Source organism: Belonocnema kinseyi, chromosome 6, assembly GCF_010883055.1.
Source record: "Belonocnema kinseyi isolate 2016_QV_RU_SX_M_011 chromosome 6, B_treatae_v1, whole genome shotgun sequence".
Taxonomy (NCBI): Eukaryota; Metazoa; Arthropoda; class Insecta; order Hymenoptera; family Cynipidae; genus Belonocnema; species Belonocnema kinseyi.
Window position 1 is genome coordinate 52,476,543 of NC_046662.1, and position 14,013 is coordinate 52,490,555.

The 14,013-nt window shown below is 36.4% G+C and overlaps 2 protein-coding genes across 2 annotated transcripts in view; one reads left to right on the forward strand and one right to left on the reverse strand.

The window, feature by feature from the left end:
• The first annotated feature begins 3,886 nt into the window (after window positions 1–3,886).
• Window positions 3,887–4,462, forward strand: LOC117175384. The gene has a single exon (XM_033365093.1). It carries the CDS (start codon window positions 3,887–3,889, stop codon window positions 4,460–4,462), a length of 576 nt encoding a protein of 191 aa, XP_033220984.1.
• A 4,207-nt stretch (window positions 4,463–8,669) lies between these two features.
• The window catches only part of LOC117175386 (neprilysin-2-like), a 17,687-nt gene continuing 12,343 nt past the window's right edge, over window positions 8,670–14,013 (reverse strand). Inside the window, exon 8 of the mRNA XM_033365094.1 lies at window positions 8,670–9,026. Coding sequence (XP_033220985.1) covers window positions 8,670–9,026 — 357 coding nt within the window. The remainder of the gene's footprint in view (window positions 9,027–14,013) is intronic.

Genomic DNA, 14,013 nt, shown 5'->3' on the forward strand with positions numbered 1-14,013 from the left:
ACAGAGGAAAAGATACTAAATTTCTCAAGCCTGGAACTGCAAATTTTGTCAAATGAAATACCCTTACCATTATTCTCCAGCAACCATATAAATTTACAACAACTAAAGCTTTCAGCTCACACTCTAAAAATATCTCAACAAAACTACGAAGCAGTCTTGGCCACACGACGCAGCCACTCTTGGTGGAACGCAGGCACGACTTAACTAGAACGACTGGGTTACACAAGCTTAGCCCTCCTGGTAATGGGGTTACTATGGAAATGCGGTTAAGGTCAACTAGCCCGATTAATAAAGTCTCTTATAGTTAATTGTAAGTCTCCAAAGTCTTCCAAAACCCCCACTTTCTTCCCCCGGACTATTTTCTCACTTTTCAAAAACCTACTCGAGGAAATTGCAAGATCACCGTACTTTAAAAAAAAATGGGTGTCAAGGATTGTATTGTATATGCAGTTGCCAGTTTTAAAAGGAACGAAAAGGCGAATGTTTCCAAGAATGTTCTCAACGCACACTTGGAAAATCTGGAAAATAAGTGGTCCAAGTTTGCTACAAATCACGATCAGTTTCTCATCGTGCGTGAAGACAACTCTACGCATCCATATTTCGCGCCAAACTTATTTAATAAATGAGAGGAAAAATATATTGTGGCGAAGGTTTATTTTAGGGACAAGTTGGACGCACTTGCTGCTTCTTCCTCTTTCAAGGTTATGTCCTTCGTTACTAATATTGCTCCTATAACACAGGTTAAGAAGATGTTTCCACAATTAGAATTACCTAAATTTTCTGGTGTAAGCAACCCTTATGGAGCGGTATGATAATGAATGAGCTCTTATTAATGCATACTTGAGGAAACTTTGCGGGTTAGAACCTGTCACTAAGGAACTTGCTTCGGGACTTCGATCTCCTTTAAAAGATACTTATGAGGTGATTGGTAAGCTTGATCTCCGTTAAAAGATACTTGTGAGGTGATTGGTAAGATTAAGTCTATGAACAGACCAACAAAGTACTGGGATGATATCCTAGTTTATATGACAGTGCACCGTTTGGACCGCTCCTCCCGCAAGGCTTGGAAAGAAAAAACGGGATCACTTCCCATTAATACTTTATTTAAAACTCTAAGGACTTTTTTCGTTTCACGAGTAAGCGCTTTGGAGGCACTTGAGTTTGGGGAAGGTTCCCAGTTTAAGTATTCATCAACTAAAAACCGAGGTAAAATGACAGGCGTCAAATCGGGTGAGAAGGGTCTCAACACACAAGTACACGGTGCTTCGCTAAAAGAGGGTGGTTGTCAGCTATGTTTTGGTAAGCACTTTGTTTTGTTTTACCCTCTTTTCAGATCAAAGAATTCTAATCAGCGACGAGAACTAATTCGAAAGTGTGGGTTATGTTTTAATTGTCTGTGAAAACATTTGATTCGAGATTGTATTTCATCTAAGCGCTGTCAAACCTGCTCCGGTCAGCATCATACTATGTTACATCGACCCTCTAGTGATGCTTCACGCCGTGAATCTGGAAATACAGCTGTAGCGTCTACATCTAATTTAAATGTAAATAGTAGCGCGTTTACACCTGTCATGTCTCTGTCAATTCGCATGTTTCTCAAGGTCCTCTTTGACTAGATGGGCCCGTACTTGTAGCCACAACACTCGTCTCCACTGAAGGATCAGACAAAAATTTATATTTATTTCGAGCACTTCTTGATCAAGGTTCTCAAGCATCTTTTATTTCTGAGTCGCTTGCTCGGAGACTCAAGCTAAAACGACTTCGTTCCATCGTTACAGTAGGGGGCGTCGGTGATCAGCGTACGAAAACCTGTCGAGGTTTGGTAACTGTTAGAGTGACTTACCGAAAGTTACATCTTACTTATCCCATAGTCGTATATCTATGGATAATTGGCTCCACATTTCAGGGCTAGAATTAGCGGATCCACTTATCGATCAGGGTGGATCGATTGATTTGATTTTAGGTGCAGAAGTTTACTTACACATCATAGAGGAAGGGGTACGGTAGGGTCCTTTTGGTACTCCTGCTGCTCAGAATACATGTTTGGGCTGGATATTGTAAGGTCCTTTTTCTGAGGAACCTACTTTATATACTTGAAAGATTGTTGCATTACAATGCACGGTTGATCACGAAATGTTGGACTTATGCCATCGATTTGTTGTACAGGAGGATCTTCCGACTGTATCTCCTAAATTCACCCTTGATGAGGAGGAGTGTGAAAAACTTTTTCTCCCCATTTATCAACGTTCCAAAGATGGTAGCTACGTTGTTCTACTTTCAATCAAGTATCGGACGATGAATTTGGGAGATTCTCAACTGTTGCTCATAGAATGTTCACCAGTTTCCGTAACGGAACCTCCAGACGTCATACTTCCTTGGCGGTGCTAACTGATTGTCTTTACAGCGGACATTGAAAAAAAGTGTAGGCGTATTTGGATTCATCCTGAAGATCGCACCTACCAAAAGATACTTTATAGGTCACATCCTGATGAAGAGTTTAATACATACTGTCTAAAGACCGTAACTTTCAGGTTTGCTTCTTCACCTTACTTGGCGATCCGTACCTTACATTAACTTACAGAGGATGAAGGGGACAACTTTCCTTTAGCTACAAACATTCTGAGGAACGAAATTTATGTCGACGATGTCCTTGCCGGAGCCTACGACATCGCTACAACCATAGAGAAACGTCGCTAAGTAAACTTGCTTCTCAAGGCGGTTGGTTTCATTTTGAAGAAATGGTTGTCGAACTGCGTGGATGTTCTACAAGGAGTCCCGGAAGATTACAAAAAAAAGGCGTCGTCTCATGAATTTACTCAAGAGCCAATCCACAGGGCTCTCGGAATTCTATGACAACCTGTTTCAGATTGTTTTAAGTTTCAGGTTGAACTTCCAGAGGAGTGTGGTATACCAACAAAAAGGAGCGTTCTCTCCATGATAGCTCGCCTATTTGATCCGCTTGGATGGCTCTCCTCATTCTCGATTGAAGCCAAAATTTTCATGCAGAATTTGTGGAAACTTAAAATAGATTGGGGTCAGCCTCTGCCTGCTGATCACATTGATACATGGAGAAAATACATGACCGAGATTCCTGACGTGCTTGCTGCGAACTTCACGGTTTTGGAGAAGCGTCGGAGAAGGCCATCGGTGCAGTTGTTTATCTGAGGATCCTACTTCCCTCGGATGAGATACAGGTCTCATTAGTTTGTAGCTAAGACTAAGGGTGCTCGCCTTAAGGAGACACCTTTGCCTTGTTTGGAACTTTGTGCGGCTGTTCTGCTTGTTCGGCTGGTAGCTCATATTCGTTCAATCTTAAATTTTTTCTACTGCGATGCTGAGTCACCTGTGGTCGGACTCGGTAAATACTCTCGACTGGATACGAGGCTACTCTCTATCATGGATGACATATATTTCAAATCGTGTGTTGGAAACACAGACTGTACTGCCTGCTGCTATATGGTATCATGTTCCTGGGAAGGACAATCTATGGGCCATCTTGTACGGGCTTAATTGATCCAAACATAAACAGAGAGAAAAGGATTGTTGTACACTCTGCAACGTTTGAACTAGACGCACCGTGGTCCTTGCTGTGTCTATACTCGACTCTAACTGAATTACTTCGCATTACTGCTCTCTTTCTGAGATTCATCGACCGGTTGCGGAAGAAATCCACTGATCTTCCTCCATGTAAACTTATCCCAGACGTTTTAAAAAGTGCTAGATCTCGTCTGGTGGGATATGAATAACGTTGACATTTCTCCGAAGAATGTAAGTTGTTGCGTAAGCAACTCCCAGTTACTACAAAAAAGTCCTTTACTTCGTTTGCTACCCTTTTTGGACTCGCGACTGTTTACTGCGACTCGGAGGTCGTTTCAAGCACGCTGTAATGGATTTTGACGAGCGATTTCCTGATATCCTACCCAAGGACTCTATTCTCACCACTCTCATCATTCGGAATGGGCATCAGGTTATGTTGCATGGAGGAACACAATTTACACTATCCTATCTACGGAGACAGTATTGGATAATCACTGGACGTTGGGTCGTGAAGAAGGTTTTGAGTCGTTGCGTTGTTTGCGCTAGACATCGTGCAACCACTTGCACTAAACTCATGGGTGAACTGCCTACTCATAGAGTTACTCGACCCTCTAGATTATTTGCTATAAGTGGTCTGGATTATGCTGGCCCTATTTGGATGCGAACAACTGAAGGTCGCGGGCACAAGGCATATAAAGGCTATATTGTAGTTTTCGTTTGTTTTGTTACGAAAGCGGTCCATTTGGAGGCGTGTTCGGACTACACAGCTGAGGGCTTTATAGCGGCTCAAGAACGTTTTGCTGCTCGACGTGGGATAAGTACTTTTCTTTACAGTGATTGCGGTACCAATTTTGCGGGGCAGATAGACAGCTACGAACACTTTTCAATAAAGCCTCTCATCGACCATCAGCCGCTATCTTGCTGATAATGGAACTACATGGCGTTTCAACCCTCCAGCCGCCCCGCATTTCGCAGGACTTTGGGAAGCAGCTGTCCGTTCTGTAAAACATCATTTTCTTCGAGTAGTGGGATATACTTCTTTGACTTTTGAGGAAATGACAATGGTTCTCCAATCTTCATGGTTCCAGAACCTTCCCTAATCGACCTTAAGAAAAATCGATTACAACGCTGGCAGCTTACCAGACAGATGTATGAAGATTTCTGGACCAGATGGTCCGCTGAATATCTACAAGGACTTCAAACTCATCCAAAATGGCAGAAGACTGTGACTTCAATCAAGATCGACGATTTCGTGCTTATCTTTCACGAAAACCTTCCTCCTATGAAGTCGGCTCTAGGTCCGTTACCGTAAATACTGCTACTGGGACTCTCGATAGACCCATTGTAAAACCGTGTGTCTTACCAGTTCACCCTTCGGAGGTGGAACCTAACTCGTAAGTTCCTTTTTTCTGTCAATGTAGTAAGTTATAATTTTTCGTGTTTTCTAATTATCGAAAAAGGGGGGGGGGGATGTTCTGGATATTTCATGTCGGTTTCTCTATTTTTTGTATTGTATAAGTGTTTGTTTCGCGTGAGTATTCTCTTCTCTTTCTTTTTCGCCTACAAGGTGCCATTCTTATCTTGTCATGCTAATATACATTTTCCCTGTTAGAAATGTTGAGGTGGTCAGGGTCAGTCTGTAAATTGTTACGAAGCGCGCGATTCACCATGTCTACTCGTCTTACTTTTATATAATTGTTTTCTTTAATGTAGCCTTTTACTGAATGCAGGAACTTTAACACTCTTTTGTTAATAAACTATACCCTTTTTTCTGGTATTAAACAAATAATAAAGTGACTCAGTGACTTTTTTACCATTACATTCAATCCCGCTATGAATGTATGCTTTATTTAGTGCTATTTATATCAACTGTTGTTGATACTTTAACCTTTAGTTCTAAAAAGTCTGTGCAGAAAGATCGAGCTCCTAGTGCGGGGTAAATACAATATCGGCGCGAAGCACGAGGTGAATGCATTATCGAGCGCGAAGCGCGAGAACCAACACTCGTGCGCCCTAGGTGCACTCAAACTTTGGAGCTGCTTTTTCAAACTGCTTTTTCGAAATATGTAGGTTGAAAGTAACAAAGAAAGATGTGTATGGAGGTTAAAAAAAGTCACTATCATTCACTTGCATCTTAAGTTTGTATTTTCGAGATTAAAGCGGTTACTTTATTATGTATCCTATAAAAGCACTTCTTCTTTATCTTGTTGCTGCTTTGATTGAATAAGCCATGTATCTAATTAATAGTAATGATGGTCCAGTTTGAATTAATCCATTTAGCCGCAGCAATCTTAAGTGTAGAATGTTTACTTTCAAATGAGCAGATCTTATTTCTCTTTGATATTCGTAGATCACGAAACCAGACAGTAGCCTTTAACAATATATGTCCCTGTTCGCTCCAAACCCAAATGAGATAAAGAAGGAAAAGGGGACACCCACGTCATACCCAGCTCATGACAAAACAAAAAAAATTATTAACTTATTAGGCCAGAACACCCTAAAAAAAACGTCCTAGTTCGTTCACAGATTCCACGGTTGGATTGAATATAATGGCATTGATGTTAATTTGCTCTACAGGCAGCAAAGCCGGAAAACTCCGCTTGATGTATTTGTATAGAGCAGCGCTACTGCCGCCAGCCGCGAACACCGTTGGAAAAGGTGTGCCAAGTTCCTGATCTCGGCACTATATTCGCAGCCTACCGACAGGCTCCACCCCATGCACGAAAAATGGCCCCCCGTGCATATGTGCGTAGACTGCAACATTGTGATCAAGTTGACGAGCCCCCTCGGAAAGACACATTTCCGGATCCATAGGCTAGGTGTCTTGAAATTTACGTGCGAAAAGTATTGTGCCCGAAAACCCCTCGTCCCTCCATAGAGCTAACACATCAAGGACCATTCCCGGAATTCACGTGGAAAAATCAATCGAATATCGCCCATCGGGATTCCTCTCTAAGCAACAAACGGAAGTCTAGATGTCGACCTTTCAATTTCATGTGCTCTTTTGTTCCCTAAAATACTCACGTCTGCTGTAACCCACACAAGGCTGACAGTGACATCCGATCGCGCAGCCGAGGCTATCCGATCTCCTAAAAGCCGAACAAAATGCTGATTTGCGTTGATAAAATAAGTGTCCCTTTCATTAAGAAGAGTGGAACGGTTTTAAGAAACATAACGTCATACCGTCACACTCTTTTTATAATGTGCTTGAGGGCATAAAAGATGCCTTATAATTCAGACGTTGATGGGGATGCGAAATCCCTGAACCGCACACTAAACTTCACTCCAGACTCTGGAATTACAAAAACGCATCCCGCCACGTCCAGCACAGGATTCTCCGACCCATCCGAAAGAATCGTGACCACGCCCGCATATCTTGCGCCCATAAAATTGTCAAATAGGCACTGGGATAAGATCGCGTCCCGGAACGTTAGACCGGAATCTAGATCCACTTTAATCGCTGCTGACAGGTCCTCCCACTCCTCATCGAAATAGTAGTTATTCTGCAAAGCATCAGACGAAGAAGCAAACCAAGCCCTTGAGTTGTTTCCAATAATCAGCTCACATTCACCTTTACGAACCCTCAATCGCTTACCTTCAGCTAATTCCGCCAGCAATGTCAACTTCCCATGCAGGGGGTTATCGTTTCAACCGAAATTTCTGAGTTTGTATATGTTCGCAAGAAGAGATCTCCGCAGGGAAAAGGGTACTTCCCCCGCCTCCGAAAGAAGAATAGGGATGGGTGTAGAGCTTATGCAACCCAGAGCCAGATCGATTGATGCATATTGAACCCGATCGCGATTGTTAAGCCTTGCTTTGCTTACACGGAGGAAGAGGGAGTGTCCTACTCCAGATACGCTCTGACCAGTCCCCTATAAATCATAAGCATCAGTGAGAGGGATGCAGCACGGGTTACCCTAGCGATCAGTCTTATGATTTTTATTGTCCTAAAACCTTTGGCTTCTATGCTTCCAATGTAAGAAATCCAGGACATACGCCTATCAACCATCAAGGTAATCTTCCTCAAATCCGCTCTACCTCTCGAGATAAGAAACAGTTGGTATTTGGACACAGAGATCGAAAGACCCAGCAATAGAGAGAGGGATTGAAGTGCTTGCCTTTAGCTCCACTGTCTAATTAGCTAAGCATTTCTTTTGCGCTGGATCGGACATCAAATCTACTTGAAGCAGATTTCGCAAGAATGGGAGTTGCATAGACTCTACAAGAGACCTGATATATAAGACATTTCTTCTGTGGGAAGTTTGTTAAGTTCAAATTGTTCGACATAGTTTTTTTTCTTCAATGTTTACTATTCCCACATACGTTTCCGTGAAAAATTGTCCTGAACTCACACGGAAGTGCTATATATTTTTCGCGCTTGCGCAATTTCGCTTTCTAAAATGAAAGGTCTACTGTTTCATGCTACGTTTTGATTGGTCAACATTAGACCATGAAAACAAGCAACAAGTTTTATTTGTACAATAAAATAATTTTATTGGTATGTGTGCAATACATTTTTTTCATGGTTTGACCACATTTTTATTTCAATAGCAAAACATTTTGTTAAACCAAGTTAATATCTTGTTCAACCAATATAATTTTTTGTGTAGTCGGCAAAAGTTTTTTGAACCGAAGAATAATTTTTTCTTGCTTCGGAATTTTTTCATCCAATGTTCATGTTGTGTAGCGCCAACCCTGTGCAAAGTCAGTCTAATCCTTAACATAGTATTCGTACATAGGTTCTTTTATTAGGTAGGTTTGCATAATTAATATTTCTTAGCAGAAAATACAAATGCATTTTTATGGTCGAAGTGCATCTAGCCTCATATAAAAGCAATAAATTTCAATAATTAATTATACTTTTCTAAATTAGGACGCCCAATCAAGTCCAAATTGGCGCCTGTGGAGGAATACATTGGCGGATTTACTTTAAAGTGAAATATTTATTTCGAGAAAGAATTAATAATAATTTAGGTTAAATTACATCTGTACTAATCTTCTAATATGTACTAATATTCTCCTATAATATTTATTATTTATAGTACACAAGGAAAATCGCAGTACAATCCGTATATAGTACAGCGGACTTGATCTCGGCAATACTTAATTCCAACATTTTACATTTTTTTGTTTCACCATACAGAACACTTGTTAACTGGATTCATTTTTGTACCCGCTTTACAACCAAAGTCTGTTGCAAATTCTGGCATATTAGCAAATACACCTGTGGCTCTGAATTCTGATGGAAATTGGAATTCATCCATGAATAGACTGTACTTAGTATTGAAGTCCTTTGCATACTCTGGGGAGTATTTCGCACATTGTGTCATAGCTGCTTGAATCCAAAAGAGCTGTGATTGAGAATATTTTAAGTCAGGCAATGTTGGTTCGGGGCCGTTACGTTTTACGAAATCTTGATAGGCTAGGTAGGCCACTTTTACGCCTCCATTGTCTGCAATGTTTGTCCTTCGGGCTTTGGTAGCACTAAGCTGAAAAGTGACAAACCTTTGTTATCGTAATAATTATATTCGTTATTTTCTTATGAAAAGTTCAAATTAAAAAGCATTCGAAATTATATCTCGACTAACACTGAAATAAATAATTATATATTTGGATAAGGAAGATCACTTGTTTCAGGCTATTTTAATAAACTGCAGTCCCGCAACAGAAGTAGTTTCGAAGGTACCCTTTATATCCCTTTTTCAATCTCGGGACTGGCCAAACCATAAACAATCAGGGCCGTGTGAATAATTTCTGCTAGAGTTTCATCTTACAAATATTTTTTTTTCTTATTTTGGTTTTATATCATAATTAACGTGGAAATCAGATCGCTTGAATTTTCAACTTTTTAAATTGACGTTAGAAAATTTTTTACTTAAAGAATTTTGTAATCGAATGCTTAATAATGTACACGTATAAAATGGAAAGTAGTAACAATTTCCAATCAAAGAAATTTTAATGAAATGCAGACAACCTACAAATTAAATTTTTTTATTTTTTATAAATTATGGAGTATAAAGATTCAAATTCAAATATTACAAACTAACAAATTTAATTTTTTTTAAACGTGAATACTTTGTAAATTAGAAGATAAAATATTTTCATTAAAAATATTAGCTTAAAAATAAAAATGTTTTAATTAAATGATTTTCGAATTGCGAATTATAAAGTGAATGGTATTATAATTGAAAAAGATAACAATTTAAATAATTATTTTAAAAGCTGTTAATATCGAAATTGGACAGATTTTTCTTAAATTGATTTGTAAATTTCCCGGTCAGAAAGTAAATTCTGCAGAATAGACTGTTTCGAGGCACCTGATTGCACTTCCTCTCATTATTTTTCGCTTAGGAAGATAAACGCTTTCTTTTGTTATTCTTCGGAATTTTCGCAATTCCCGGTTACACATGGTTACTCAACGCATAACTTAAAACACTGAGTGACAGAAAGCGAACTGAAGCAAATGTCCTGCGGCATTTTTTCCACTGACTGAAAATGACTAAAGCAGACGACAGAATCAACCGTCGAGGATACTGCCCCCTTTTTTCATTTACTCCTGCGTTGTTGTGGAGTTGCTTCGCTGATCTAGCAGCGTCACTCTCTAGCCCCGTTGGACCACCTTGTACTCCATTACGGTAACTTTTCTTGCGAGACTACAGTGTATTTTTAAACATACACTTTGGGAGATCTTCAATTTTTAGGGAAAATCCATGAACTGCGTCACCAGTTTCAGATAATTCGAGATAAATTGAGAACTGATGATAAATTTAAAAGAATGATTTTTACTCTTTTTTCAAGAAAGTTGGCCTTGTTCTTGCTTATTGGCTTAAATTCGAACTAAATTAATAGAACCCCACAAGACCTATTATGTTAAAAAGTCATCTTTTTTATCAGAAATTCATACACTTGGTAAAAGTTGGATTAATTTGTGAAAAATGCATTTTTTTATTGTAAATTCTTCTCATTGGTTAAAAATTTATTCATGTCTTTTGATAAAAAATTCGTCCTTTTTATTAAAAGTGCAACTGTTTGGATCTAAACTAATCTCGTTTGATTGAGAATTCAACAATTTGGTAGAAAATTAAACTATTTGATTAAAAAATCTTCTTCTTTTGTTAAAAAATGCAATTCTTACATCAAAAAATACCTTGATGGTAGGAAATGATCTTTTTTGTTGAAAAATTATATTTTTAGGGTGAAAAATTAAACCGCTTTGTAATTAATTAGTCACTTTGGCTTTAAAATACAACATTTTTGTTAAAAATTCCTACTTTTTGATAGAACATTAATCTTCTTTCTGGGCAATTCCTCTTTTGTTTAGAAATTTAGCTACTTGGTTGAACAGTTTGTTAAAGTTTCATATTTTCTTACGATTGTCCTCCTTGGTTGAAAATTCAATTGAGTTGCTTGATCGAATAAGAGCACAAAAACTTATTTCACCGGGAATGGAAAGACCCATGGAAGGTTTTAAAAACATTTTTCAATTTTAATGTTTGAAGAAAATATCTAGATGTAGAATTTCATTGTGCATCTTTTTCCCCCAAGCAACAAGCTGTAGCTTTTTTAGTTTACTGATCAAAGCCAAAAATCTGGATTTTTTTGAAAAAATTCATTTTAATTCGTTTTATACTTCAACGCGTGTTCAGTCACTCAGTTTTTCGTATTTTTAAATAAAATTTCCATGGAATGTAGGTCGGAATGTTCTTTGACTGATGGAGCAAACAGGAATTCAAAAAATGTATATAAAAAAATTGTTGTACATTTTTTTCTGATGCGTGGCGCCTATCGGACTTTTCTATAACTTCCAGCTTTTTGTTTACCGAGTGAATTTTTAACAACAACAAACTTCCAGATAGAAATTTGCAAAGAACAGTACATAGCAGTTTGCTGGAAAATTTCAGTCCAATCGAATTAATATTAAGAAAATTATTAAAGTCTTAATTCGATAGCCGCTAGGCGACTCGCGCGCAGGCTGTAGCGAGAGTTTCAGATCCGATTCCCCGGCGCCAAAAACAAAAGCTAATCAAGTAATCATGGAATATCAAAGTCTTATGCATAAATAAATAATAATGCATAATATAAAATTAATAATATTATGTACAATGGAATGGTTTTATTTCTCGAGACAAACTGTATAAAAGTAAACAAAACATCAACATTTAATAATACAATTATTTTTTATTCCTGTTGTAATAGAACATTAGTATTTCTTGGCATTATATTATTATTTTTTTAATATAATATTAAATGAATAAATTAGTTTAAATTATGCACTATCATTCACACAGCTCGCGCGCAAGTCGCCCACCTGCAATCGACATGAGACGTAACAAAATTTCTTGAATATCAATTCCATTGGGCTAAAATTTTTAAAAAACGTCTTTGCGCATCAGAAAAAAATTAACATCAATTTTTTAAAAAAAAATTTTTTATTTATTTTTCATTTTTTTAGAATAAATGTTTTCAACTAACAATTAAACTATTTTAATTTTTGTAAAAAAATTATATTTTTTATTGAAGATTGACCTTTCCTAGTTGTGGTTAAAAATGCGTCTCATTTATTGAAAATTAACTGGTTGATTCCTATTTGATCTCATTTTATTAAGGATTGAACAATTTGGTAGACTATTAAACTATTCGACTGAAAATAAACTTTTTTTCAAAAATTTCATGTTTTTGGTTTACATATTTAACTATTTGGTAAAAAATTAATCTATTATTATCAAAATTAAATTGTTTGGTAGAAATTTTAGATTTTGGCAACATATCATATTTTTGGATTGAAAATATAGTTTACAATGTGCTTCAAAAGCCCTTTAAAGTCAGCATTTGCCGAATTCTTAAACTTATTTAAAACTTTTTTATAAATGTGTGCTAATAATTTTAGTAGACAAACATAATTGTTTTTGAAATTGGGTATTATTTTTGATAATATTGTCTTCAAATCATTCCAAAAATTTGCAGGTTTTGTCCTAAATATTTAACATTTTGTAAAATTTTCAAGTAGTTTCAGGTAATAGTTAATTGAAGTTTCAACTCGATTCACCTCATATAGAAGATTTTCAATAAAATTTTTAAAAAACGTCTTTTTTCTTATAAACACATGTTAAACTTCAAGATTTGACATGCAATTTTCAATTTCATTAATTGCTGAGGCATTATTTAAAAGATTGTTATATCGCATCCATTCTTTATTAGTCTTAATCCAACATTATTTGAATAAATCGGGAACTGTAAAAAGCTAACCCTTATTCAGAACAGTTTTCATGAAAACGAAAAAACTCTTCACCTGTAACGTCTTGGGATAGCCTTTTAAGGAACTTTGTTATTTTATTAAAAATAGTAAACTTCAACTATTTTACTTTCTGAAAAATGCACGATAGGTTGGACAGATTGGACGATACACATTTTATATCAAATATAAGGATTATAATTAGCCCAAATTTGCAAATCCCCCAAAAATTACTTTTGTTTATTAACTTGCTTTTACTATAATAAACTGTATTTTTCTGACCAACTGGAAACTATTACGATAAGTCACAAAAAGTCTCAAATTTACAATTATTATTTCACTAATTATTATTTTTCAAACAATTATTTTCTCACCTGTAAAAAGTAATCATTTTTTTGGGATAAATGATAAAGTTAATGAATTTTAATAATAATATTTCAAACTTAATATATTTAGAAATTAATTTTTTCAACAATTTTTTCCGTTTAAACCATTTTTCCGGAGTCTTTCTCAAGTCAAGAACGCAATTAACGAATTATATCAGTAAATTTTTCAGGATATTTGTCAGTTGTTTAAACATTTTTTTATTCTTTCAAACAAATTATTTATCCTATAATTCGTGAAATATATTAATTTAAGTTTGAAATATTATTATTGAAATTAATTAACATTATTGGCATAAAAATAATATTTTGCATTTTGTAGATTATTTCCGGAAACAAATGCTCGGGGCACTAGTCAATGTCTTTTTTATAAATCTGAAAACCTTTAAAAAATAGCATTTCAAAAAATTACCACAAAAATAACTTTTTTGTTAAATAAAAAATAGTTAAAATGATGTTTGAGAAGTCGCTCGCCATGAAATTTTTAAAAAATGTATTAGATTTAAATTTTTATAAAAAATCAAAATCCAATGACAATTGTAAATTAAAAATAGATTATACTATTAAATATTATTGTAATAAAATGACCCCTTTACAATTCGTGGTTTGCTACATGTAAACTGAATATTTTGACCGTTCATGAAAGTCAGCAAGAAAAAGTGATCTCACTGAGGACAGTGGCTACGTAGTAGTTCCTTACCATCAAATCAAAATGCCTTGTTATGATAAATAGCGAGTCAACGTGTGTTGAATTCTATAACCATTCATTAATTTCCGATGACCTTCTCTGACTGCATCATTATGTTCAAAATAAAGATTATATACTTTTCCCATCTCGTGACGGGCATTATACATAATGCC

What these genes read in the sequence shown, in the direction of transcription:
- LOC117175384 (XM_033365093.1), top strand. Translation starts at nt 3,887, where the DNA reads ATGGATTTTGACGAGCGATTTCCTGATATCCTACCCAAGGACTCTATT.